The 25,024-nt window shown below is 48.9% G+C and overlaps 3 protein-coding genes across 11 annotated transcripts in view; 2 read left to right on the top strand and 1 right to left on the bottom strand.

Annotated features, from left to right (window-relative positions):
• The window catches only part of TMED8 (transmembrane p24 trafficking protein family member 8), a 47,055-nt gene extending 36,984 nt beyond the window's left edge, over window positions 1-10,071 (top strand). For 2 of the 3 annotated variants that reach the window (XM_025392699.1, XM_025392700.1), the window contains exons 4-6: window positions 1,046-1,172; window positions 1,390-1,695; window positions 3,122-10,071. In XM_025392699.1, coding sequence (XP_025248484.1) covers window positions 1,046-1,172; window positions 1,390-1,695; window positions 3,122-3,339 — 651 coding nt within the window. In that variant the 3' untranslated portion in view covers window positions 3,340-10,071. Of the gene's footprint in view, window positions 1-1,030; window positions 1,173-1,389; window positions 1,696-3,121 lie in introns of all 3 variants that reach the window. The other variant, XM_025392698.1, reaches the window with a different exon arrangement.
• A 3,376-nt stretch (window positions 10,072-13,447) lies between these two features.
• On the bottom strand, window positions 13,448-24,147 carry GSTZ1 (glutathione S-transferase zeta 1). Of its 7 annotated transcripts, XM_025391808.1 has the most exons (10): window positions 23,852-24,144; window positions 22,311-22,495; window positions 20,129-20,180; window positions 18,143-18,210; window positions 17,585-17,665; window positions 17,102-17,227; window positions 15,892-15,970; window positions 15,280-15,332; window positions 14,680-14,729; window positions 13,551-13,974 (listed from the first exon to the last, which is right to left on the bottom strand). In XM_025391808.1, exons 5-10 carry the CDS (start codon window positions 17,633-17,635, stop codon window positions 13,848-13,850), a joined length of 486 nt encoding a protein of 161 aa, XP_025247593.1. In that variant the 5' UTR covers window positions 17,636-17,665; window positions 18,143-18,210; window positions 20,129-20,180; window positions 22,311-22,495; window positions 23,852-24,144; the 3' UTR covers window positions 13,551-13,847. The 7 variants fall into 7 exon arrangements, with proteins under 7 accessions (XP_025247590.1, XP_025247592.1, XP_025247593.1 ...); XM_025391805.1 differs by lacking the exon at window positions 22,311-22,495 and having other exon boundaries at window positions 13,448-13,974; window positions 23,852-24,147; XM_025391806.1 differs by lacking the exon at window positions 22,311-22,495 and having other exon boundaries at window positions 17,627-17,665.
• POMT2 (protein O-mannosyltransferase 2) overlaps window positions 24,147-25,024 on the top strand; it is a 47,739-nt gene continuing 46,861 nt past the window's right edge. Inside the window, exon 1 of the mRNA XM_025391801.1 lies at window positions 24,147-24,594. Within this exon, the coding sequence (XP_025247586.1) occupies window positions 24,347-24,594 (248 nt within the window). The 5' untranslated portion in view covers window positions 24,147-24,346. The remainder of the gene's footprint in view (window positions 24,595-25,024) is intronic.

The following is a 25,024-nucleotide window of genomic DNA, read 5'->3' as shown; positions in this document are numbered from 1 at the left end:
AAGTTTTTGTATTTTTAGTAGAGACGGGGTTTCACTGTGTTAGCCAGGATGGTCTCGATCTCCTGACCTCGTGATCCGCCCGTCTCGGCCTCCCAAAGTGCTGGGATTACAGGCTTGAGCCACCGCGCCCGGCAATTCCAACCTCTTAACTGGATTGCTGACTCACTGATGTGCTCTCCCCTGTGGGCAATAGGTATAGATTTCTTGTTGAATTGCCTGACAACTGTTTGGAGAAGGGGCAGGAAATTAAGGTATAATAGCATGAAACCAGGAACACTAATCTGAGTGATTTGAAGGGAAACTCACCAGGGAGACATTGTAAGCTCCTGCATGGGTTAGCAAGGGCTTTGAGTATCAAATGCCATTTGCATTCTTCCATGTAAGTCAGACGTCTGGCAGCAAATGTACCATTTAAATGCAAGTCCTGGGGCTGGTTTAAGGTGAAATTGTAACTATTGATAGAACACTGTTAGTGACTTCAAGACTGAGACAACCTGTAGCCTGAGGTGGGCTTTGGATGAGAGAAAGACTATAAACCAGATTCTGTCTCTGCAGTGCTTTGGAGAGCTAATTGACAGTAATGTAGAAGTAACCCTTGAGTGGGAACTGTAGCAGGAGGCTGTGTGGCAGAGTGGGAGTCAGACTAAACCCTAGGAGCAAGAGCTGGTAATGAGAGGAGCCACAGGGAAGCACTGTGCAGGTGAGGTAAGACCAAGGCATGGCCCAGAATCATGGTCGATGCAAATATTGTCAACAATCTGCAAGGGTGTTGGCAGGCAAGGACCTTATAAAAGGTTTAGAGCAGGAAAGTTGCAAAAGGTAGGAAACAGTCTTTAAACAATGGAATATTTTGGTGACTTTAAAAAATTAGTAGAATTTATTAGCAACTCCTATTTGGAAGAAAGAGAAGGAACATTGACTAGTACATTAAGCTTTGAGTGGGGATAGTGGAGATAATAGAGCAGGGGTGGGGCAGCCTTCATGCAAAAAGATTAATTAGAATCTGCCACTCTAATACTCCTTTAACCAGAGTTCTGTTGTGCAGATGGCCAAGTATCAAGTTCCACAGAGGTCTGGGGACATCGTTATGATCCAATCTGAACATACAGGAGCTATAGATGTTCTTTCAGCTGATTTGGAATCTGCAGATCTTCTGGGGGACCACAGGAAAGGTGAGACCTTTGGGAGTTTAGGAGGTGGTTTGTTTCCAGTAGATACTTAAAGAAAGGCAGGCAGGCAGACAAATGGAAGGAAAGGAAATGACTTGTGAAAGGAAGTCGAAGAAGCCAGTAGAAAGAATGTCTGACTGTGCCAACCTCTCTTAGCACAATGCCGGGGGTACTCATGTTTCCTCATGGTTTCTCAGTGCTAAGCTGCCTGTCCTTTCAGTCTCCCCACCTCTGATGGCTCCTCCATGCATCTGGACCTTCGCCAAGGTGAAGGAATTCAAAAGCAAGCTGGGCAAAGAGAAGAACAGCCGTCTGGTGGTGAAGCGTGGTGAGGTGGTGACCATCCGGGTACCTACTCATCCAGAGGGGAAGCGTGTCTGCTGGGAGTTTGCAACCGATGACTATGACATTGGCTTTGGAGTTTATTTTGACTGGACCCCTGTAACCAGCACTGACATAACTGTGCAGGTCAGTGATTCCAGTGATGATGAGGATGAAGAAGAGGAAGAGGAGGAAGAGATTGAAGGTAAATTTAATGTTAACATAATTTGCAGTTTTCTGGCTTAACCTAATTTCTGGTGACCATTTCCTGTGTTGTACCAGTCTTCCTCTTCCTTCGAAAGCAGTTGAGGAACTCAGCATTACAAGCTAAGCTGAGTGGTACAGGCCAAAGAGAACGTTGTGATAAGGTTGATACTGCTGCCTTAGTTGAAAGCAAGCCTCTTTTCCTTTCATCAGTACCTCATTGTTTTCCCAACACCTTCCTGAGGGCAGGGATGGGGCGGGAGCAGAGAGAGGGGGAGTCATGCTGCAGTTTAGAGGGATGGTCTTTCAGGTTGCATGTAAGCCAAAGATTATTTTACATCTCTCTTTTAGTTTGGAGATATTCTTGGCCTGGAACCAAAGTGAGTGATTACAGTTTGCTACAGGTACCCATTCTCTCCCTACCCCAGACTCTCATAGCTGGCTAACTATTGGCTACTTCTTTACTTCACGCCCAGAGAAGTTTTATAAGGGTCTTTGGGCTCCATTCCAGTTTTTATCTGTAGTGTCTACTAAGGATGGCCCAGAGGCATTTTTTCAGGTAATTTCAGATTAGGTCCTAAGCATTAGTCCTATTCCTCTTATTCCCTGATTTTCTTACATAATCTTACAATCAGTCCCTTAATGTGCTTCTTCATAGAAAGCTAACACGGTGAAACCCCGTCTCTACTAAAAAAACAAAAAAATTAGCCGGGCGTGGTGGTGGGCGCCTGTAGTCCCAGCTAATCGGGAGTCTGAGGCAGGAGAATGGCGTCAACCCGGGAGGTGGAGCTTGCAGTGAGCCAGAGATCGGGCCACACTGCACTCCAGCCTGGGCGACAGAGTGAGACTCCGTCTCAAAAAAAAAAAAAAAAAAAAAAAAGCAAGCTGCAGGGAAATCTACAGGTCTTTGGGAAAGAAGAGAACCTTGTATCTTATTTGCTGCTTTTCAGGAAGCCAAGTGAAGGTGCTAGGGTCACTTTACAGCATGTTTATTTGCAATTCCTATCTCCCTTAGCTAGTCCTTTCACCTATTAAATGAAAGAATGTCAGGATCTTTCCTTCTAAACATCTCTTTCTCCCTCTCAGAAATGTCCAGACACTTCTGAAGCTAGGAAGGCTCCTATCAGGCTAAATCGTTGTTTCTCAGTGGAGACATTATTGGCATTTGGGATAGGACACTTCTTTGCTGTGTAGGTGCGATCCTGATTTTAGCATTCCTGGACCCTTGGGTACTAAATGCAGGTATCACCTGGTAGTCACTGTGATGACCAAAAGATCACCAGACATTTCCAGATGTCTGTAGGACGGCAATAACCTCCCCGCACTGTGAAAGTCACTGGGTCACCTGGTCCTTCCACTCACCTTCAGGCAGGACTTACGCAGTCTCTGAACACATATCCAAACACTCTGCCATTTTGCTCATGCAGAACCCGTTCCAGCTGGAGATGTGGAGAGAGGCTCCAGGAGCTCCTTGCGGGGTCGCTATGGGGAGGTCATGCCTGTGTACCGGCGGGACAGCCACCGAGACGTGCAGGCTGGCAGCCATGACTACCCTGGTGAGGGCATCTACCTGCTCAAGTTTGACAACTCCTACTCCCTGCTGCGCAACAAGACTCTCTACTTCCACATCTACTACACCAGCTGAAGGACTGCTGGGACGGGGGCAGGCTGTATTTGCTGGCTGAAGCAGGCTGCCAGCTGGTGCCTCTTGTTTGGGATAGGCAAGAGCCAAAGGTTCATGTGGGGCTCCTGAGCCTCACACCCTGTCTGGCGTGCCTGACTGTTGGCCCATGTAGCTTTTTCCCCTTCTTGGCTTCTGCAGGTGGTGGTGTAGTGCCCCTGTTCTGTGGTCCCTGACTCATACTCTTCTTGCTTCAGACTCCAGCAGATTCCCTCTTGAAGGCACCCATTGGGCACAAGCCTGAAAGGAAGCAGGGCATTTTTTAAAAATAGATTCATCTTGGCACAGGTTTATCATTCAGATTGCTGCCCTCACCTCTCCCAGAGCCCTTATAGCCAGTGCATTTAGTGGCACCCACTCTCTTTAACTTTTTGAGGTGCCAGAAGAGGGAAAAGCACATTGTCCATGAAGGAGCCCAATCTTTTGGTTGGAGAAAGCTCTATCCAGCCTGTCACCACTGCCATATTCCTGCCTGCTGGTTATTCTTGGTCTCTGCATAGCTGGGAGACCACACTGCCTTTGGAGGGCTGTTACTATTCCTGATGGTAGACACCTCCTCCTTTCTCTTTCCTAAGTCTATGTTTTTGCCATTACAGCAAGAACTTTCATGCAATCTAAAGTGATGATCAATGTAACCTAAGATCTTGTGGGAAGAAAAACTGCCTCCATTATTTCCTGTTCCAAGAGCTGGTTTCCCTTACCATGGGCACCGGCAGTCAGAGTGGAGAGAGTGGAAATTAGGTACTGAACTGATGTCAGAACCCACATATTTGAAAGTCAAGTGTTACTATTTTTTTTTTTTTTTTTGGTATAATCAAAGAAGGAATGGTATCATCTGAGAGAGAAGATGAAAAACAGAAAACCACTGCAGAGTCCTCACCACTTTTTTTTGTCTTTAGAGTAGGAGTGCTATTTAGAAATGTTGCTTTGGAATCAAATGCAGTGAAACCCAATCAGGTTTCCAAAGTTTCTGCATTTAGGTTTCTTGCATTGAGGGCTTAAAGCTTTTGGTGTTCAGAGTCCCTTAGTTTAGGTGATCATGAAGCTTCACTATTGCTGCTGATTGTATTTGTTCTTTACCTGACCAAAGCTTGCATTTCCCTGGTGACAGCATTTCCTACTCTGTCACTCCTGAGGCTCAGGAGTGCCACAGAGTGCAGGTGGTGCTGCAGCCAGTGGTCACCGGAGCACGAGATGCCCGGCCCCCAGGCGGAGAAGGAGTCAGAGGTGAGATGGGACCTCAGCAGTCTCTGTGTTTGTACCTCCCTGTCTCTTACTCCTTGTGTTATGTCTGTTACTGCCTGTGAATTCTAAAGAATAATTAGATTTATTTATTACTATATTTATTTTTTTTTAGCACATTTCATTTTGCCTTTGAAACAGTTTCCATCTGTTTCTCAGAAGGCTTCCCATCTGTTCTGAGCCACTGAAGCCCCCTCTTTTATGGCGTTAAAGATGATATTTTTAGGATAATTTGGGAAGCGATGAGGTTTTATTTCTACAGGTCAGTCCTGTGACAGCTTTGCAAGGAGTATGGCCCTTCAGAGATGGATGATGCCACCTTACTCCATGTTTGGGGTACAGTCCAGCACTCCCCGTGAAGAATTCTAAGTTGTGAGGGAATCTGACCATTTGCTGGTGATTGAGTGCAGAGGAATTGCCTAGCCAATCAGAGATATCCTGTGATTCCAGGATTTCAGAGTCCTTTGTCTCCTCTGAGGAGTGACCTTCTTTGTGATGTTTCCTTTGACTCACTCCTTCATTGTTGGATTCCTCACACCAAGTGTCTGTCCCTACAGTAGCATAACTCAAGGAACAGGACTCTTCCCAGTGGGTCCCTAGTAGCATCTACATCACATCAAAGGGCAATATATCCTGCACCTGCTCTTCCCCTCGGAGCAAAGCCCCCAGCGGGATGGGATGTTGGGGACTGCCAACCATTCCCATTCTTTGAGCAGCATCATACCTCCATTATTTTATATTTGCAAATGTGTTTTGTAGAGGATTACACTGGCCAAAATTTATATACCTTTAAAGAAATTATTTTAGTGACTGTCTGTTGAGGCAGTGAAGAGCAGATTTGCTGTGTGTCATCCCATTGGATACCCATTGGAGTGACTGCTCTTGCATCATTGAAGCTGAATCATGCCTTAGCTAACTGAATATAATCTTTGTAAAATAATTTTCTACTGAGCTGTTTTCTAGTCAGCAAAAGCCTTGCTTATTTTTCCTGTTTATTATTAACTTCTGCCTTTCTCTCAAATTGAAACTGTCAGGCCATACACAGCAAGTTCCCAAGGATAACACTTGTTATTATTGATTTTCACCATGAGATTCTCTGCTTATTTTCTTTGGAATCCTAGTTCTGTTGCATCAGGGAAGCCTAAGGGACTTGTTCCCCTCGCCTCTGTGTGCCTGTTAGTGTCTGGTCACTTTTGATGTCCTGGGCATGGTTACATTTCATTCCATACTGATTTTTCACCAACAGTCGGGGTTTCTGTGTTCCATTAGCACAAAATAGCTAAAGAACATATTTTCACCGTCTAATTCACTATTACATTTCTGAAATAATTGAACTTTAGGGGCAAGATATTGTTTACTGAAGCACAGGTAATTACTGAGAACCCACAGCCCAGCAAATTCTAAGAGATAGTCATTTTCTCAGCCCCTCCCAGTCCAAATGTATAGACCCAAACAATGAAACAAAAATCGTTTGCTTTGATCCTGATCTTGTTCCCTAGAGCACAAATAAATATTAACAAACAATTGAAAGAAAGTGCTTCATAGTAGGAGATTGGAATTCTCTATACAGAGTGACTGAGTTCTTAAATTTCTTTAGTTTTAGTTCTGCCACTTTGTTGAGAGATGGGGCTTTTAGAAAGGAAGACATGTTTAAAGTATTGATTTTTCCTTCAATGTTTTATTGTGAAAAGATTCAGCAAACAGCTTAAGAGAAATATAAATATATTATAAACCAAAAAGTATCTGAGACAGGTCTCAATATTTTTAGAGGTTTATTTTGCCAAGATTAAGAGTCTGTGCTGGGGCCTCAGGAGGTTCTGAGAACACGTGCCTAAGGAGTCGGGTAACAGCTTTATACATTTGAGGGAGACAGAAGTTCCAGGCAAAGCCATAAATCAATACATGTAAGGCATACACTGGTTTGGCCTGGAAAGGCAGGACATCTTGAAGATGGGGGTTTCCAGGTCAGAGGTAGATCAAAGAGTACCTGACTGGCAGTTGGTTGAAAGAGTTAAGCTCTACCTGAAAAGATGTAGTCAGCTTAAGTTAAAGTAAGGGGGGCTTGTGGAAGCCGAGGTTCTTGTCATGTAGATGAAGCCTCCAGGTAGCAGGCTTCAGAGAGAACAGATGATGAATATTTCTTTTTAGACCTTAAAAGGTGTCAGACTCTCCAGAAAAGACCTAATAGATTCTCTGCAGAATGCAATTTCCCCTACAAGAGACAGCTTTGTAGGGCCATTTCAAAATATGTCAAATAAATATATTGGGGGGTAATTTCCTTTGGGGCCTGCTGTCATGTGATGCTACACCAGAGTCAGGTTGGGATTTGATATTTTACTGCCACAAAGAGTCTGTTTGGTTAGTCTTAAGATCTCTGTTTTAATGTTAATGCTGGTCAGTTGTATTTAAATTCCAAAGGGAAGAGGGTAATATGAGGCATGTCCGACCCCCTTCTTCCCACCAGGGACTAGTTTTTCAGGTTCTTTTGATATCCCCTGGGCCAAGAGAGGGGTCCATTCAGCCAGTTGAGGGGCTTAGAATTTTATTTTTGGTTTTCTGTATATATATGTATACACACACTCCCCACATAAATGTAAAAATTTTAAACTACCAATTCTTAAGCAAAGATGACTCTAACATTCTGTTCCTTTTGATAAGTGTCCAATTAGAGAATGTTGAGAATGTCCCCTGCACAGACAACCTCAGCTCTGTCAGAGAGCCCCGGATTTTTAGCAGACCTGTTTCATTCAACAGGGGTTACCCAGGAGGTGGTCTTCATAAAAATGTTTCTTGGAGGCCAGGCACGGTGGCTCACGCCTGTAATCCCAGCACTTTGGGAGGCCAAGGTGGGCAGATCACTTGAAGCCAGGAGTTCGAGACCAGCCTGGCCAACGTAGTGAAACCCCATCTCTACAAAATACAAAAAGTTAGCTGGGCGTAGTGGCAGGCACCTATAATCCCAGCTACTCTGGAGGCAGAGGCAGGGAGAATTTCTTGAGCCCAGGAGGCGGAGGTTGCAGTGAGCCAAGATCATGCCACTGCACTCCAGACTGGGCAACAGAGCAAGACTCCATCTCAAAAAAAAAAAGGTTGTTTCTTGGTCTCCATCTTCCAAAACCTGTGCTATATTTCCCCTTTCCCTCAGGCCATGATCTCTGCTGTTTTCCTTACTAACTGGCATGTCAGTACAGGCGTGATTGTGAAGCTGCTCCGGAAGGGCTTTACGCTAACCTCTGTTGCTTGATGACATGTCCTCAGGACTCTGATATTAAAACTCGATCCTCAGATAACAGGTAGCTTTATCATGGAAGTGGGTAGCAATTTGGAATTAGACCATTCTTAGTTTTTTTTCTTAATGAATTGATACATGCACTTTAAAAGAATATTTTTGTTATTTTGGAAAGAAAAACTCAGGCTTTTAAAAAAGTGTATGTTGTCCCATTATAATATGTATATGGAAGAGTGAAATCTGAACACTGTCTTATATTAAGCAGTGGGATTAGGTATTATCATAAAACGTCTTAATCTATAGGAAGTATGTTTATGTTTGAGTCCTGCTCAGTCCCTCTTTGAGAGAATTAGTTGAAACCCAGACTCTAAAGTCTGCTTTTGTATTTGTTAAGACCACTTATCTGCAGAAGGTTGCCTTTTAACCCCAATGGTTCTAAGGTGTGGAGTTGAGTGACCCTAATATTTACATAAGATACTTGTTTTAGTGGAGCATAAGGGAGGGGCGTAAGTTACACCGTTTTGTGCTGCTTGATAACTGTCTTTTAAAATTGATCACAAGGAGTGAAAACAAAATAAAATGAGGGGGCAAAGGGTAGGAGTATCGGGGGAGGGGAGAGCAAAGCTATCGAATGCATCTTAGAATTTTGCTCAGAAGTCACTGCTCCCTCTCAAGTGTTGCATTGTCCCTGCCTAAACCAAGAAGGCCTAACAAAGCCCCTCCTGTTTGAATTCTTAAGGTAAGAAATTTCTAAGCTAGGAAAACACTATAGACTAAAGCCAGTGATAGTGGAGCTCATTTACAAATAGGCATGCCTCACACACTGAGTCCAAAGGCAAGACACTGGCTTTGAAATGAGGCTCATGATCTGATTCCTATTTTATGTACCTGATTTCTTTTAGGCCCCAGGTATGTGGACCAGAGTTAATGTCATGGCTCTTCATTCTAAGATATGATGAAAAGTTGCCCTAGAAATCTAGAGATGCATGTTTATTTAATTCCATAGTTTAAAAAAAATTTTTAAGCAGGTAGTTGTGGCTTATCTGGGGGTAAAATAATATATGTGAAATTACTTCCAGAGGACAAGTATATTTTCTAAAGTTCTGAAATAGGATCATGAACCATTTTGAAGTTTTGGTTTGAAATATTATAGTATATGATATTACCAAAGAGCCCTTAATTCAGAGTTTAAGGGGCTCTCTTCCTGAACTCTCTTCGTCACTCAGGGTTGAATGTGTAATGTTCCTTGCTATTGATTGTTATTGTTGATTCTTAGGATCAGGCCAAGAATCATCTGGAAAACATTATCTTAATTCCTTCTCTCATATCCTAAACAGTACATTTTACTAAGAAATTCCACATGAAAAACTCCACTCATGTCTCCTGAGATTATCCCGTTAAGTGAAATAGCTTTCATTTAACCAAGCTAAATTATTTCCATTTAGCCATGTTAAAGAGAAGTCAAGTCTGGAGAAAGCAATCCTGTACCCCATGACTCTGGCATAGCCATTTTCCCTTAACATACCGGGAAGTGTTTTGAAATTCCCAGAAGAGAGCTGTTTTGTAATCAAAGTGATGGATTATAAGAAAGCCAGACTTTGGAAAAGGATAATTGGAATAAAGGGAGGTGCTTGAAGATTTTCTAAACTACTTTATGCCATTTAGCTTCTATTTCTGAAGGGCTTTCTTTGGTGCCATGTACTCAGATCAATCAGTTGACTGAAAGATGATCATGTTTTCTTTGTAAAGATTTAAGCAATTGGCAACCACAAAGACCTTATTTCCTTACTGTTCTGTATCATGTACTGTTGCTGACATTACAAAAAGGGTCTGGAAGAGAAACTGTGTCACTGTTTTATCTTTTTTCTTTAAAATACAAAAGTATCCCAACTAATCATTTTTTATGGTCAGCTTGTTTTACATGTCCCCTGTCATGAGAAATGCTATCAACATCTGTGATTTCTAAGAGCTCTTACCAAATTGTTACTTAATTCTTGTGTCCTGCTGAGTGGTTTTTCTTTTAAAATACCATTTTTGTCACCCTGTGGCACTGGGTGTGTGTTACTGCGATTACACTGATGATTCTGAGCTGTGCTTCTTTAAATAGCTCAGTTCTTGTGTTTTATATTATGTAACAGTTTTGTGATGCTTTTGTGCATTCTTCGTCATCTCTTCCGAGTTTTCAAATCTGTCATAAATAAACTTTTTCACTATGCACCTGGTAACATCTGAGTTGTATTTTAATGAACCTGATTTACATTTTAAATTCTTTGTCTTTCATGTATCTTCCTTAAGAAAGGTATTCTATAAACCCATAGGAATTATTTCATAATCTATTAAGATTGTAAAAGTAAAGAAAGACTAAAAAGAAAAAAATTGAGAATAAGATTAATAATATCTTTCATCTGCATTTAAATTCATGGCAGAGTATCATGAACTGGGAACTGGGATTGGAAAAACTGGGTTTATAGTGATGATTAGTGAGTTCTGAGTTTTATGTCAGCATTTGGTCCCAGTGAGGCCCGTTTCCCCATGAACATACTCTGTTCAAATTTGGAACCTCCACTTTGGATCCAGGCCAATCACTAACGTAATCTGGGTGATATGAATTCAGCCTGTTTTCATTTACAAAAGTGACACCATAATATATCTTTGCTATCTTTTAAACCACTGCCTCTCCACATCCCTGGTGTCTGTTGCAGAATAAGGACTCACATTTGAGCAGGGAAGGGTAGCATTTAAATATTTCCTTCGGTGATATCTGTGATACTAAAATGAACCTGTTAGATCATTCTCTGCTTTCTGTTGCAACATATTTTAGAGGTTGAAGCATAAAAGAGGAAGGGATCTGAAACAACTGAGGTAAATGAATGTAATCACGAAACTACCCTACAACTAACAAAAAGCCCAGGCAGATTCCGTGTAGCTGGAGATCATTAATGATTCATGTTTGGGTACGCTGGATGTAATATGTCACTGTCAACACATAATAGATTTAAGATTATTATTATTTTTTGAGATGGAGTCTCGCTCTGTCGCCAGGCTGGAGTACAGTGGCGCGATCTCAGCTCACTGCAACCTCCACCTCCCAGGTTCAAGCAATTCTCCTGCCTCAGCCTCTCCCATAGCTGGGATTACAGGCACATGCCACCACGCCCAGCTAATTTTTTGTATTTTAGTAGAGACAAGGTTTCACCGTGTTGCTGAGGCTGTTCTCAAACTCTTGAGCTCAGGCAATCCACCCTCCTCAGCCTCTCAAAGTGCTAGGATTACAGGTATGAGCCACCGCACCTGGCCTTAAGATTATTTTTTAACTTTTAAAAGCATTCATGTTTCATATCATTGACCATGACATAGCTCAAGATTACAAAAGGCAGCTCACATATTACAGCTCTTGACATTCAGCCTTGATGTTCTTTAACCTGTGCAGTTGTGACTTAAACTCAGCAGCTATCCTTAGTTCAAAGTATTCTCCGAAAGGAGAATTGCTTGTGACCTTGGAAGCAAGAGCTAAATAAGTTATGTTTAGAAGTAAGAGCCGGCCCAGCTACTCGGGAGGCTGAGGCGGGAGGATCAAGATCAGCCTGGGCAACACGGTGAGACTCTATCTCTAAGAAAAATTTTTTTAAATAAAGAAAAAAATCTAGGCCGGCGTGGTGGCTCATACCTGTAATCCCAGCACTTTGGGAGACCAAGGCAGGTGGATCACAAGGTCAAGAGATAAAGACCATCCTGGCCAACATGGTGAAACCCTGTCTCTACTACAAATACAAAAATTAGCTGGGCGTGGTGGCGTGGGCCTGCAGTCCTAGCTACTTGGGAAGCTGAGGCAGGAGAATCGCTTGAACCTGGGAGGCAGAGGTTGCAGTGAACCGAGATTGCTCCACTGCACTCCAGCCTGGCAACAGAGTGAGACTCTTCAAAAAAAAAAAAAAAAAAAATCTAAAAGTTAAAAGGAGCCGTATCTTGGCTGGGCGTGGTGACTCACGCCTGTAATTCCAGCACTTTGGGAGGCCAAGGTGGGCAGATCACCTAAGGTCAGGAGTTTGAGACCAGCCTGACCAATGTGCCTGTAATCCCAGCTACTCGGGAGGCTGAGGCAGGAGAATCACTTGAACCCAGGAGGTGGAAGTTGCAGTGAACCTGAGCTCTCACCACTACACTCCAGCCTGGGCATGACAAAGCGGGACTCCATCCTAAAAAAAAAAAAAAATTAGTATCTTATGAATATGTGTATCACCTATTTATCCAATAAGTTTGCCACTTTCTTTAATGGATATGTAAAATTTCTGAGGAACACAAGCCTATAATTTTTGCTTTCTTCTCAGGTATTTCCTGACAGCACCTCCCTATTGCTTTCCTCCTTCTGAAGTATTTCTGGGAACTTGTTACTTCCTTAGAGTTGGAATTACCAGTATCAGGCCACTCCATTGTTCTTCCTTCACTGTGGCCATTCCCGCTCCGGGAAGACCGCGTATCCAGTCTCCCTGTGGCCTCTAGCATATCAGGATCAGGTGTCTGCTGAGTGTGATATGGAAAGGAAGGACTTGCCTTACCACTCAGCCGTTTGAGAGAAGCCCCTACTGGAAAATATTCTGTAAAAAGGTGATGGTCTTTGCTACGATTTAAATGTTTATGTCCCCTCCAAAATTCATGTTGAAACTTAATCTCCAATACAACAGTATTCAGAGGTGGGGCCTTCAGGAGGTAAAGGTCCTAAAAAGTTCATCTCATTTCATCCCCAGAAGCTACCCCAATCTCCCTACGGCGTCTCTGCCCGGAGATGGTCCTGGTTCTGCCTGAACACTGCCAAGGATGGGAACTTGCTCCCTCCAGGGCAGCCCGTGGTACACTGGTACCTGCTTTGTCTCCTGAGCTGGCCTGGTCACACTGCTCCCAGCACCATTTGTGACTGGATTTACCTCGAGTGCCTAATCCTGGGACTGGTCTGGAGAATGCTGGCGCTGAAGATGAGGGACTGGGTTGAGAGGGCCAAATGGCCTCTCAGTACTGGAGTGGAATTTTTTTTTTTTTTTTTTTAGATGAAGTCTCACTCTATCGCCCAAGTTGGAGTGCACTGGCACGACCTTGGCTCACTGCAACCTCCACCTCCCAGGTTCAAGTCATTCTCCCACTTTAGCCTCCTGAGTAGCTGGGACTACAGGCGCCTGCCACCACACCTGGCTAATTTTTGTATTTTTAGTAGATGGGGTTTCACCATGTTGGCCAGGCTGGTCTCGAACTCCTGACCTCAAGTGATCCACCTGCCTCGGCCTCCCAAAGTGCAGGGATTATAGGCATGAGCCACTGCGCCCAGCCTGGAGTGGAACATTTAACAACAGTACCATTCCTAGCCCTGAGAACTAAGCCGGTCACTAGATGCTTTCCTGCTTCTATCTGTTATCTCCCTGGATCTTGTCTGATTCTTTCAGGCAGGCTTTTGGGCATATTTCTCTTCATTGCCCTTAGGTCCCATGGGCCAGGCCTGCCACAGGGTAGGCACACAGCTGACTAACTTCCTCTACTGGTCCCGGCACAGGGGATTCCAGCTAGGGACAGTGTGCATCTTCTGGAACCTCGCTCAGTCTTAGACAAACAAGGTAGAGGCCTGGGCTTCAGTTTAATTCACGCCAAATTTCAGCGTGGGCATTCTTGGGAGTCAGACACAACAAAAGCAGATGAGAAAAGGCACATAGGCTTCCCGTGGTGTTATGGTGAGCACGCCAGGCATTTTAATCCACATTCTCATCTCAGCTTCACGACTGCCCCGTCACATAGATAACAGTATTCCTGCCCCGCTGCTCCCAGCATCTTCCTGCCCAACCCCACATGCATTTGACAGATGAGGGGACTGAGGGGGAACAAGTTTCAGCAGGAAGGCAGATCCAGGGCTAGAGTTGGAGTCTCCTGTCTCCTCAATTAACTCACTTGTTTCCAGGCCTCTTCAGCCCACCCAGCTTCTGCTCCTGTGGCCCTGTGCCAACGGGGCAGGATTTGGGAGCTAGGCCCTCAGCTCGGTGGGTGTATCCGGCTGCCGGCAGGGGTGAGTCACCTGGAAGGCCTCCAGGACCAGCAGCCTCTTGTTTATGGAGCTGATGGTAGGGTAGGGGGTGCAATCCACCTTGAATCTGTAGTAGAGAAACACCTGCTAAGCAAAGGTTTTCAGGGACACAGGGAGACTGCCCTGATGCAGCAGGGGGAGCAGAAGGCAGGGCTGGATGAGGTCCAGGGAGCTGTCCAGGGAAGGACGATGGGGCAGCCCTTATTCATAGGAGATGGGTAGGTCTTGTGCAGTTTGGCATCTGTTACCTACTATTCCTATTTCTTTGAGAACCTACTATGTGTAAGGCCCAGTGCTAGGCATTTATATATACAGACTCTCTCTTCCCCCTTGTTGTAAGCTTCTTGGGGGCAGGGAATGTGCCAGACATTTCCATTTCCCTAACGCCTAGCATGATGCCTTCCAGAGAGGTGCTCATTCGTGCCCTACTGAAGGGTTGATGGAGGGATGCAGAGGTAGAGCTCACTTCTGGGCACAGACACACCACATCTGAGGACATCAGGCAGGTGCTCTTCGGGGTCCACCAGGTGAGCCACCTCCCCTTAGGAGCAGGGGCTATCTATACAGTATCATCTGGGCTGTGGTGGGTGTGGTAGGAGCACTGCCCCAATTTCTTCTGCCCTCTTCCAGGCCAAAGTGGCTGTGTGGCCTGGCATGGTGGGCCCCTTGGCTGGTTGGTGAAGAGTCTGCATGAGATGCTACCTCACCAGCTGAGTGGTAACTGACTGTGGGCAGAGCCAGGAGAAGGGAGGGTGGCAGGGCTCTCTCTTACCTTTCAGCATTTGCCACCTGAGGCACCAAGCACAGATCAGCCATGGTCACCTGAAAGAGGGTTGGGTGGGTTCCCATCAGGGTGAGTACCCCAGACTCACTGGCTGGACTCGGTATGTCCAGTGCAACTCTACTGGGGGTACCAACAATCTGCTTTGGCTCTTTCACCCATCCCACCCCCAATTCTTGTCTGCCCTAGGCCTGCATGTGTGTCTGTCCCCCAGAGCTGAAGTGCCCTACCAGGCCGTGCTCCAATTGCCCTGACAACCAACTCTGTGGGTTGAGAAGGCCAGAGACGATGGATTGCCTGGACTGCGCAGACATCATCTAGTGCAATCCCTCAACTGACACCTGGCCTGCCTCATCCTCTCACAGCCAGTCTTCTACCTTGAGTAACTCCCTCTTGAGATGGTTTAATGTAGTGGGAGTGAGCTGAGGAGTGCCCCACAGCAGAGATCCCCCTGCAGATGCCTCCTCAGGAAGCTCTGAGCCCCACCTGCCTCAGGGTGTGAGAGATGGCTGAGTCTAAGGGGAAGAGAGTGACAGCCTGGGGTCAGCATGAGGGAGGCGGCCGCTGTGGCTGGGCCTGGGGAGAGCTTACCTCATCTCCTACACAGTATGTGCCTGCTGTGCTCTGTAGGATCTGCTCCAGGGCTGTGGGGAGGCCACATAAACATCTTATGCTAGGTGCAGGAAGGGGACACCAAGCTTTCTGGGCCTTGGCCTCCATAGTTATGAAATGAGCGCCCAACTGAGTGACAGACTGGGCACGGCTGCTGGCGAGAACTGGCAGCCAGGTCTGAAGAGAGCTGCTAGGGACAAGCTTCTGTCTCCTTAGGCTCCGCAGAGCCAGCCACCATTTCCCCCACTAGAGTGGACAAGCCCTGCCATTGGCCGCCGTGGCAGCTCTCACTCTGGTGGCTGGCACTGTGCTGGCCTTGGCTTCCTGGCTGGAGTGGGCAGTGAAGCTGAAGTTGGGCCACTCAGCTATGAAGGGCTGTGGGCTGTGGGTGCAGGGACCAAGGTTCCTGGAAGCACTGGAGCTAAGGTCTGGAGGCCCACCCAGCCCTTCGCTTCCCGAGTCCTGCCCTCACCCACGCAACTGTCAGGACCAAAGCAGCCTGGGAGGGTGGTTCAGATACCCAGGCCCCTGTGTGCGAGGGCCATACCTCTAAGAGGCCACTGTGGGGCAGCTCACAGGGTGAGGACTCACCGTTAAATCCAGAAATGATGGCGTTCTGAGCCCAGGTCAGCTGGAACTCCTCTTCCACTTGCTTCAGGACAGACAGGTTCTATGCAGCCCAAAGAAAGTCTGTGATTGCTCTGAGAGCTGGGTGGGGACTGCCCCTTGGCCAAACCCCTTCAGGGAAGTTCACTTCCCATCTGCCCCTGGCTGGACATATCTATCCCTTCTCCCCCAGGCTCCATGAGCCCCTTCCTTCTACCAGGGCGCTGAGGCTGGAGGGAGGTAGCCATCCAAGCAGCCACCTTCACAGGCTGCCCCAGTGGCCTCAAAAAGCCATGTAATTCCGTCAGAGATGTGCATGAATCCCTATTCATGTGACACAAGACGCGGCCATGGCTGTGGCAGGTGCGCCTACAACTCAGGCCTGTCTCCCTCACTTCTCCCTTGTGTGGTCCCTTGTGAGCAGAGGGAGTGTGATAGAGGGTGGGGCTGGGATGAGGGAGGTCCACAGGACTGGCTTTCAGAGATTTCCAGCCTGGCTCCATCTTGGCACTCCTGGAGCCATTTTACCTGTTTCCTCATTATGGAGGAATATTATTTCCTCAAAATGGAGATGTCTGTTTGCTCCAACATCCTTTGTTAAAATGACATGGGAGTGGGGGGCACAGGCATGCAGGGGTCCTGACTTAGTCCCCACTTTGCTAGGACCTACCTGTGGGACTCAGCATAAGTCACTTCACCTTTCTGGGGCTATTTCCTCATTCAGAGTAGAAGCTGGTACAGATAAACTGTTTTTAATACTTACTTGTCTGTTTTAACAGTGACACTTACAAAATAAAATCCTACGTGTATCCCAGTGTATGACCGAGATAGCACAGATGAAAGGGAAGCCCCTCTGGTTAAAGGCGGGAGGCCTGGCCTGGGGCCTGCTCAGTGTCTCCCCTGCCATCCTGGCCCTTTCCCCACCTCAAGCACCTGTACATGCGTCCTTAGAAACTAGAGCTTCTCGGAACGCAGTGGGGGACCAGCTGGGACGGCTGATTTCTGAGATTGAGATCTTTGCCCCCTTTTTCACATGGTCCAGGTCAAAGCCCCTGAGAATCCAATCCCCCTCCCTCCCTTGACGCCCCCGCCCCCATACTGGGCACCCGCCCCCACAATGGGCAGCTCACACAGCCAATGTGTGAATGTAAGAGTGTGTGAGGTGTGCAAGGGTGCAAGTGTACAAGTGCCACACCTGCAGGGGCTGGATGCCACCAGCAATGAGGTCAGAAATCATACGCACGCTGGCCCTCTTCTTTGGGTCCTGAGGCAGAAGTCGCGGAGTGGGACGCGTCTCCTCTAGATACTCAATGATGGCCAGCTGTCCAGAGGGAAGCAGTGAGGCAGGGACAGGGCCCAGGAACCCTAGGCCAGAGGGGACAGGGCCAGCAAACTCCTCCTCCTCCTCTTCCAGCACCATCACCACACCTCTTCCCTCCACCTCCTCAGCTCAAGCCCTATAAAGCCATTTTGGACCTTATCCTGCAGAACTTGGTTCTCCACGTGCTTGAATCTTCCCTTATTTTCCTAAACAACCTCCCACCCTCCCCATGAGCCTTGTATTGAGCCTCTCCTATGTGCTAGGCACCCTGACCATACACAGGCGAGGAAGAGATGTCAGGCGCTCTCATTCAGGGCACTGCTCTCACGAGGGCCCTCCCCTAGGCCCTGCACTCACTGACTGGTGAATGGTGATTCCATCAATCTTCAGGGCTGGCACCTGCTTCATGGGATTCAGTGCCTGGAAGTCCTTAGAGAACTGTGGAGACAAGGCCCCGGTGGGCTGGGTGGCCTGGACTGTGTTGGCCAGAGGAGAACCAAGCAAGCCGGAGAACCCCAGGCCTGCCGCCCACCCCCCTCTCCCTTCCCTGGGAAGGCCCTAAATCCTAGGCCCAGGGTAATCCCTGGGGGATCCATGAAGTATCCCAAACCCCAGCGGCTGCTGAGCCATAGGCTTCATCCTAACAGCCTGGCTATGGGCTTTTCCCTGCATCTCACACCATGGCCACCAAGGCGGCTCCTACCCTAGTCAGCCTGGACCTGGGCCCTTCCCAGGCCTCCTGCTACTGCACAGCGTGCCACCCTGTCCCACAAGGGAGAGCCAGCAGCCTCTTGCAGTGACAGTCCACAAGACACAGGTTCACTTCTCTGGGGCAGAGCCTCCCCTTCTTCCCCTGCCTAGTGCCTCTTCAAGGCCTCCAATTCCCACTTTGTGGTCTGGGAACAGCTTTCTTACCTGTTGGCCCCCATCCTTTATGAGATTGATGGGCACTGTCTCATAGTCAATGCCTTTCAAGGCCAGAGCTAGGAGAGACCACAGATAGCAGAGTCAGGCAACAGCCTCTGGCCATATTCTTAAAGAAAAGAGCCCTTCTAGGGTGACATAAGGCCAAAGAGGGGGAGGCTTCTTTACACTTCTGGGTGGTCAAGGCTCACCTTGGCACTATCCCCTTCTCTCCAGCTTTCCTTGTTACCACCTGCTCCCTACCCCAGATGCATGATGTTCTGCCTCGCTCACCCCTGAACTCTTAGAGACCTCACCATCTGGACCCCCCAATGGGGCCCTCATGCCCGCTGGGTGGTGATAAAGGTGTGTGCCCCGCCACTCCGTGGGCTCCTGGAGGACAGCAAGGGTGTGTCGTGTTTACCTCTGCTCCCCCAGGGCCTTACACAGTGATGACCAGTGTCTTGGTTGGAGACATGCAATTACTCCCTCAAGGCAACTAAGCGCCAAGTGAAGGAGCTCAGGTGGCCACACAGAGCACACACAGATGGCACTCTTGTTCTGTTGGAAAAGGATCTCTTCCAATCTATTCTCTCTGTTCTCAGGGCTGTTTACTAGAGATTCCAGACAGGCATTGGGCTCCTTGGTGGCCTTGGAGCGCATTTGCTGTGACTCCAGTCACCAGATTTTCTCTCCATCCCTTTTGATAATTTCCCCTGGCAAGCTGAGGGTAAAAAAACTTGGGTGGGTCAGCACTGGTGGAGAAGACTGCGTGCGTGTGCATGCGTGAGTGTATTATGCGCACTTGGGCATTCAAGTATGGTGATGGCCAATCTCAGGGAAGGGCAAAGGAATGAGGGGAGAAGGACCAGACATGTCATGGTGTAGAGACAGCCTGGGCAACACCAGGCTACTCCTAGTGCCGGTCAGCTCCAGTCTGGGGAGTGACAGTGTTTGGGGCTGGAGGAGACACCTGGAGGAGGGAAGGCCAAAGCACACAGGCCCTACAGACAGCACCTATATTGCTCTGGCTTCTGGCTTCTGGCTCAGCCAGGGCAGAGGCACTAGCACCCAGGGATGGGTTCATCTTGGAGGAAAGTTTCTCCTGGCACCCAGTGCTCTTGCTTACTGATCCCAGCAAATACCAGTGACTGCGGGATGGAGGAGGGGTCATAGAGGATAGCTTTGTCTCCACACTCTAGAGGCAAGCTTCTTGGGTTCAAATTTCAACACAGTCACTTGCTAACTGTGTGGCCTTGGGCAAGTAACTTAATAGGCCTCTGGAGCCAGACTATATGGTTTGAATTCCAGTTCTGCCTCTTAGTAGCTGAATGATCTTGGGCAAGTTACTTAATGTTGCCTCAGTTTTTTGTGCCTCAGCTTCCTCCTCTATACAATGGGGACAGTAATAGTACCTCCCTCCTACGGTTGTTGAGGTTTAAATGGAATCAGGCACACAAAAGCACTCGGCACAGGCTGCTTTTCCTCAGTACAGGCTGCTTTTCCTCAGTACAGTACAGCCTTTGCCAAATGCTGTGTTAAGCCGAGGGAGGGAAGGGTCAAAAAAGGACGAGCCACAGGGCCCTTGTTTCTGCTTTTCTGAAGCCTTCAAGGCTGACGCTGGCCCGCTGGTCCATTCTGTTTGCTTTGCCAGTTCAAATAAGATAAGAACTGAGGGAGGCCAGCTGTTCCCCTGCTAGTTACCAGGGGCATATGGATTTTGTGACCCTGCTTTAAACACGGTTGCCAAGGGGCTTTGGAGAGCAGTGTTGGGAGAAGTGTCAGTCCCAAGAAAAAAAACAACCCCCTTCCTCCCACCCTCACCCTGCGTTTCCGGGGTGGAGATGCCATGAAGGGACGGGGGTTCTAGGAGTCGGGGGATGCTGGTTGCTGGGGGTGAGGTCCTTTCTGACAGAGCACCCCTTCCATCCCAGGCCAGCTTCTCCACCCCAGTCCACCCCACTCCAGCACTCAGTCTGGAAGAGGCACAGCTCTTACCAATTCGAACTCTCCATGAGCAGGAGCTTCGGAAATAGGAATAGAGGATGGGCTGAGGAGAGAGGATGAAGGCGCGTGTTAACACATGCTGGGTGGGCTCCAGCTCGGGAGGAGTCAACCGTTTCTTCCTATCCTGCCAGGCCTCCTCTCTCAGGCCTGCATCTGGGCAACTCAGGTCAAGACTCCGAGCTCTCTGAGAGGCTCGTGAGGTCCCTTGGCTCCAAAATTGTGCTGGTTTGAGCTCCTGAGGTCCAAGAGGCCCCCAAAGGGGCAGCCAGTCTGTGAGTGCCTTCCTTACCTTGCCAGACTCTGTCATGGTATCGTGGTGACCCTCAGCCTCCCAGGGAATGTCCCCTCTGGCAGAGCTTCTAAGCAGGGAAAGGAAACCTAAAGGGGTGGATTTCAGGAGCCAATGGGGAAGCTGGGCTACCCAGGCATTGGGGGAACTTTGACTCTGGTCAGAAAGGGCATTTCTGGCCAGGCACAGTGGCTCACGCCTGTAATCCTAGCACTTTGGGAGCCAAGGTGGGCGGATCATTTGAGGTCAGGAGTTTGAGACCATCCTGGCCAACATGGTGAAACCCTGCTTCTACTGAAAACACAAAAAAAATCAGCCAGGTATGGTAGTGGGTGCCTGTAATCTCAGCTACTCAGGAGGCTGAGGCAAGAGAATAGCTTGAACCCGGGAGGTGGAGGTCGCAGTGGGCTAAGACCGAGCCACTGTAATTTAGAGCAAGACTGCATCTCAAAAAAAAAAAAAAAAAAGGAAAGGGCATTTTTTTCCAACTTGCTGGAAGTTTCTTACGCTCCTGCTGGGGCCAGGTTTGGTGTCCCCCCACAGAGCATGGCCTGGTTGTGATGCAGTAGTTTGAGTGGTAGAGCGGGCTGGGAGCTGGCATCTGGTCTGGACCTGGTGCAGGAACCAGCTCTGCATGACCTTGGACAAACCTTGGCCTTCTTTAATCTTCGGTTCCCTCATTTGTAAAACGAAGGGTTGCCCTAAAATGATAGCAGGGATTCCTTCTAGCAATGCAGAAAGACGAGGAATTCTAACTTTTTGATGCTTTGGTGCCTGTCTCCTTCAACCCCACCTCCCAGCAGTCCAGGTTCTCAGCTGTCCCCATAAAAACAGCTGGCAGATATGCTCACTCACCCCAAAGGTGAGGTCAAAAGCTGGCAGCCCACTGGGGCCCTATCTGGCCCTCAGAATTTCTGTTTGCTCAACACAGTAGTTTAAAATGTTTCAGGTAGTTGCCAATGTTTAAAAATCAGGACATTTCGTTCTAGTGTGGTGGGTCATGCCTGTAATGCCAGCACTTTGGGAGGCTGAGGCCAGCAGATTACCTGAGGTCAGGAGTCCGAGACCAGCCTGGCCACCATGGCGAAACTCATCTCTACTGAAAATACAAAAATTAGCCAGGTGTAGTGGTGTGCATCTTAATCACAGCTACTCGGGAGGCTGAGGTATGAGAATTGCTTGAACCCAGGAGGCGGAGGATACAGTGAGCCAAGATAGTGCCACTGCCCTCCAGCCTAGGGGACAGAGCAAGACTCCATCTCAAAATAAATAAAGTAAAATAAAAAATAAAAATCATGATATTTTATATACAACACCTGTTTTTTTCTTTAAAAAATCTGGAGACAGTAGATTTGGGCTCCTAAATACCAACAATTGATGGGAACAGACTGATGGCCCCCATCAACCAGGGTATGCCCTCTAAGGTCTGCCATGGCCTGTATCTGGGCCCACTTTCCTCATTTTTGTTACCTTTGGGCCCTTGGGGGCAGCTGGGTGTGTGATCTCTACTCCAAAGTTTAAGGGGCTCAAAGTTAATTTCTCTGCTACTTCTTGGGGAGCCAGCATTTCAAAGTGGAACCCAGGAAAGACTCGCCAGTGATTAGCACTCATGAATCTTCCCACCAACACGTGTATCCCTATGGATGGGGGAGAACTTGACAGAACTTCTCAGATACCCTGTTTACTACCCCTCTGACTATAGACATTTCACCAAAGCTCCCTCTCCCCTCTGCCACCCCCAGAATATTAAGCTGCTTCCTGAACCTGCTTTCACCATCCCTGTACTACCAACTCAGTCTGCTAGATGGCAAGGGTACAAGTGGGAACCTAGGCCCTTCCAAGGTGGTTCCCAAGCCCAGGAGTCCCAGCCTGTCCTGAAGGTACCTTTTGTGGGGAAAGTAAAGATGGTCCTGGCACAGAAAGCAGGCGATGGGCAGAAAGTGCCTTTCGAAGAGGAGGAATTGGGTGGCCACAACTGGATCTTTCTTATTTGGAGATGCAGTCCCCTTTCCTTACTTAGCCAGGCTACAGGGGCCCTGGGGCCAAGGGACAGGGACTGCTGGTGACCACTAGAGAGTGGCAGATATTAATTGGCTTAGAATCCCTGAAGAAATGCCTTACCTAATGGTTAAATGCCTTTGGATTACACCTTTGGATCTGTACTACGAATGACCAAAAGCATGGTAAACGCTGCTCCCCTCCATCACGACCCACAAGCAGGAAACCTGAAATCTCTTAAGCATTTTCTGCTTTCTCTTACCAGTGATAACTATGCAAACCATCCCCCGTTCCTTTCTGCACTTGTAGAACTAAATTTTAAGCCCAAGTATCCATCTCATCAGCACTCCTGGAAGACTTCTGTTTCCAATTCAAATATGCATTCTGATTACTTTAGCAGATTTTATTTTTAAACCATGTCTTACACATGATTTGAGAAAAAGACTCCTAAAATCCCATTTGGAAGAGGGAGGACTATACATTATTAACGTGACACAAAGTCCCATCTAACGTGCCACCTTCCTTAGTGCCATAAAAGTGGTTCTCAAACTTTACGGCGCGTTAAGACCCATCAGGACCGCTTACAAAAACATGCAGATTCTCGGGCCCGTTCCACCAGAGATGAAGAGTGGCTTTGGAGCGGCCCCCGGGAAGAACATGTGAAAGCCGTGAAGCTCCCCAGGTGATTGTCATGACTGCCTCTCCTCGCTCGGGGACTTTTTTTTTTTTTTGAGACGGAGTCTCGCTCTGTTGCCCAGGCTGGAGTGCAGTGGCCGATCTTGGCTCATTGTAAGCTCCGCCTCCCGGGTTCACGCCATTCTCCTGCATCAGCCTCCCGAGTAGCTGGTACTACAGCCGCCCGCCACCATGCCCGGCTAATTTTTGTATTTTTAGTAGAGACGGGGGTTTCACCGTGTTAGCCAGGGTGGTCTCGATCTCCTGGCCTTGTGATCCGCACGCCTCGGCCTCCCAAAGTGCTGGGATTACAGGCGTGAGCCACCGCGCCCTGCCCAGGGACTCTTACAATACAAACATTACTGGAAGGCCATCTCCTGCTAGGGCCAAGAGAGGAGCATGAAGGGCTGCGAGAAACTGGGTAGCTTGGGGCGACGTTTGGAAGCCCTAGTGGAGGGGTCTGTTAAGGGGAGCAGGGAGGGCGGGGCAGAAATGAAGCGCGACCGGACAGCGACTCCACCTGGCTACGAACTCCCCACCAGGATCGCCTCCTCCCCCAGCCCAACCCTCCGGGGAATTCGAGACCCAGCGGGCAGCGGGCAGCACGCAGGCGCAGAGCGTGCCCGGCGCAACGCACGGCACGCCGGGAGTCTTTGTCTGCTGGGCGGGCGGAGCAGCTCACCTCTGACCCCGCCCCCCAGGGTCTCCAAGTGTCTAACCAGTTTCCCTCCACCCGGGTGCGCGCCACAGACCTTCCCCGCCTGCATCTGGCACTTCGCGCGACCCCTCCTCTAGGCCGAGAAACTTGGCGCCTGGGACTCAACAACTAAGGCCCACTGAAACTCGACGAGTCAGGCCCCTAGCTTTCGTCCGGATAAAGCGAGGGTCTGGATGGACTACAATGATCCTTCCGGTCGCCTCTGGCACGCCCAGCCCTCCTGCCACGCCCCGTACCCGGGGGCTGCTGGGAGTTGCAGTTCCCTGAGCCCGACCCCTCCTGCACAGTCCCCCCTCGGGCCGGCCGGCCCTCCCGGTCCCGACATGCTCTGCGCCTCCTGCCGCCTCCTAGCGGCCCGGGCCGCGACCACGCTGCCCGCCCCGCCCCGAGCCCGGGGCCCCGCACTCCGCTGCCGTGGAAGGGAGTTGCATTTCCCGGGGTACCCCGAGCTGCCCTCCTGTGACTCCCTGGCGGGGCGGCTGGTCAGAGTGTGCCTCTGGGCCGGTGGGCGACCCGGAGGAGGGGGAAGATGCCGCCGGCCACGGGCGGAGGCCTGGCAGAGTCCGAACTGCGTCCCCGGAGGGGCCGCTGTGGGCCCCAGGCTGCTAGGGCCGCAGGCCGGGACGTGGCCGCCGAGGCTGCGGCGCGAAGCCCCAAACGGCCTGCCCGGGGCTCACGGCGCTTCGAGGCGGCCGGCCGGTGGGCCCTGCTGGCCTTGGTGACGCTGCTGTCCTTCGCCACCCGTTTCCACCGCCTGGCCGAGCCGCCGCACATCTGGTGAGTGATGGGAGGGACTCGGTGGCCACCATGGCAACCGCGAGGGGACGCCGCCCTCTGATTGGCCCGAGGGTACGGAGGAGGCGGGATCTACAGAAGGAGGGGCGGGGCCGTGGTGGAGGGGAACTTGAGGTACCGGGTGGGTTGGCCTCTGGCGAGGTGCATTCTCTGGGAGGGGGATCGTTTTGCTCTGGTAGTGGGGCAATGGGATTGTTAGGATCTGAGGAAGCAGCCCTCATGTCTTCCGCGTTATGTTACAGTGCATCACCTGGCTTGCAAATTGTGGCTTTTAAAGGTGCTTTCAACTTTCCAAAGAGAATTGCAAATTCTTGGGTACAGAATTTTCTAAGGCCTGAGTTCCGATATCTGCAGGATTTTCAGGCATCAACAGAGGGGAAAATACCTAACTATGTACCTTTATCTTATAGGG

The sequence above is a fragment of the Theropithecus gelada genome, chromosome 7b (assembly GCF_003255815.1).
Source record: "Theropithecus gelada isolate Dixy chromosome 7b, Tgel_1.0, whole genome shotgun sequence".
Taxonomy (NCBI): Eukaryota; Metazoa; Chordata; class Mammalia; order Primates; family Cercopithecidae; genus Theropithecus; species Theropithecus gelada.
This window is presented reverse-complemented; position numbering and strand designations above follow the sequence as displayed.

Excerpts from the sequence above, each read along its gene's own strand:
- GSTZ1 (XM_025391803.1), bottom strand. The coding sequence starts at position 20,444 with ATGACAGAGTCTGGCAAGGTAAGGAAGGCACTCACAGACTGGCTGCCC. Across the intron at positions 15,333-15,891 it reads CATCATTTCTGGATTTAACG|CCCTGGAGCAGATCCTACAG; the intron begins GTGAGTCCTCAC and ends GCCTCCCCACAG. Across the intron at positions 13,975-14,679 it reads CAGGTGGCAAATGCTGAAAG|ATTCAAGGTGGATTGCACCC; the intron begins GTAAGAGAGAGC and ends TCTCTACTACAG.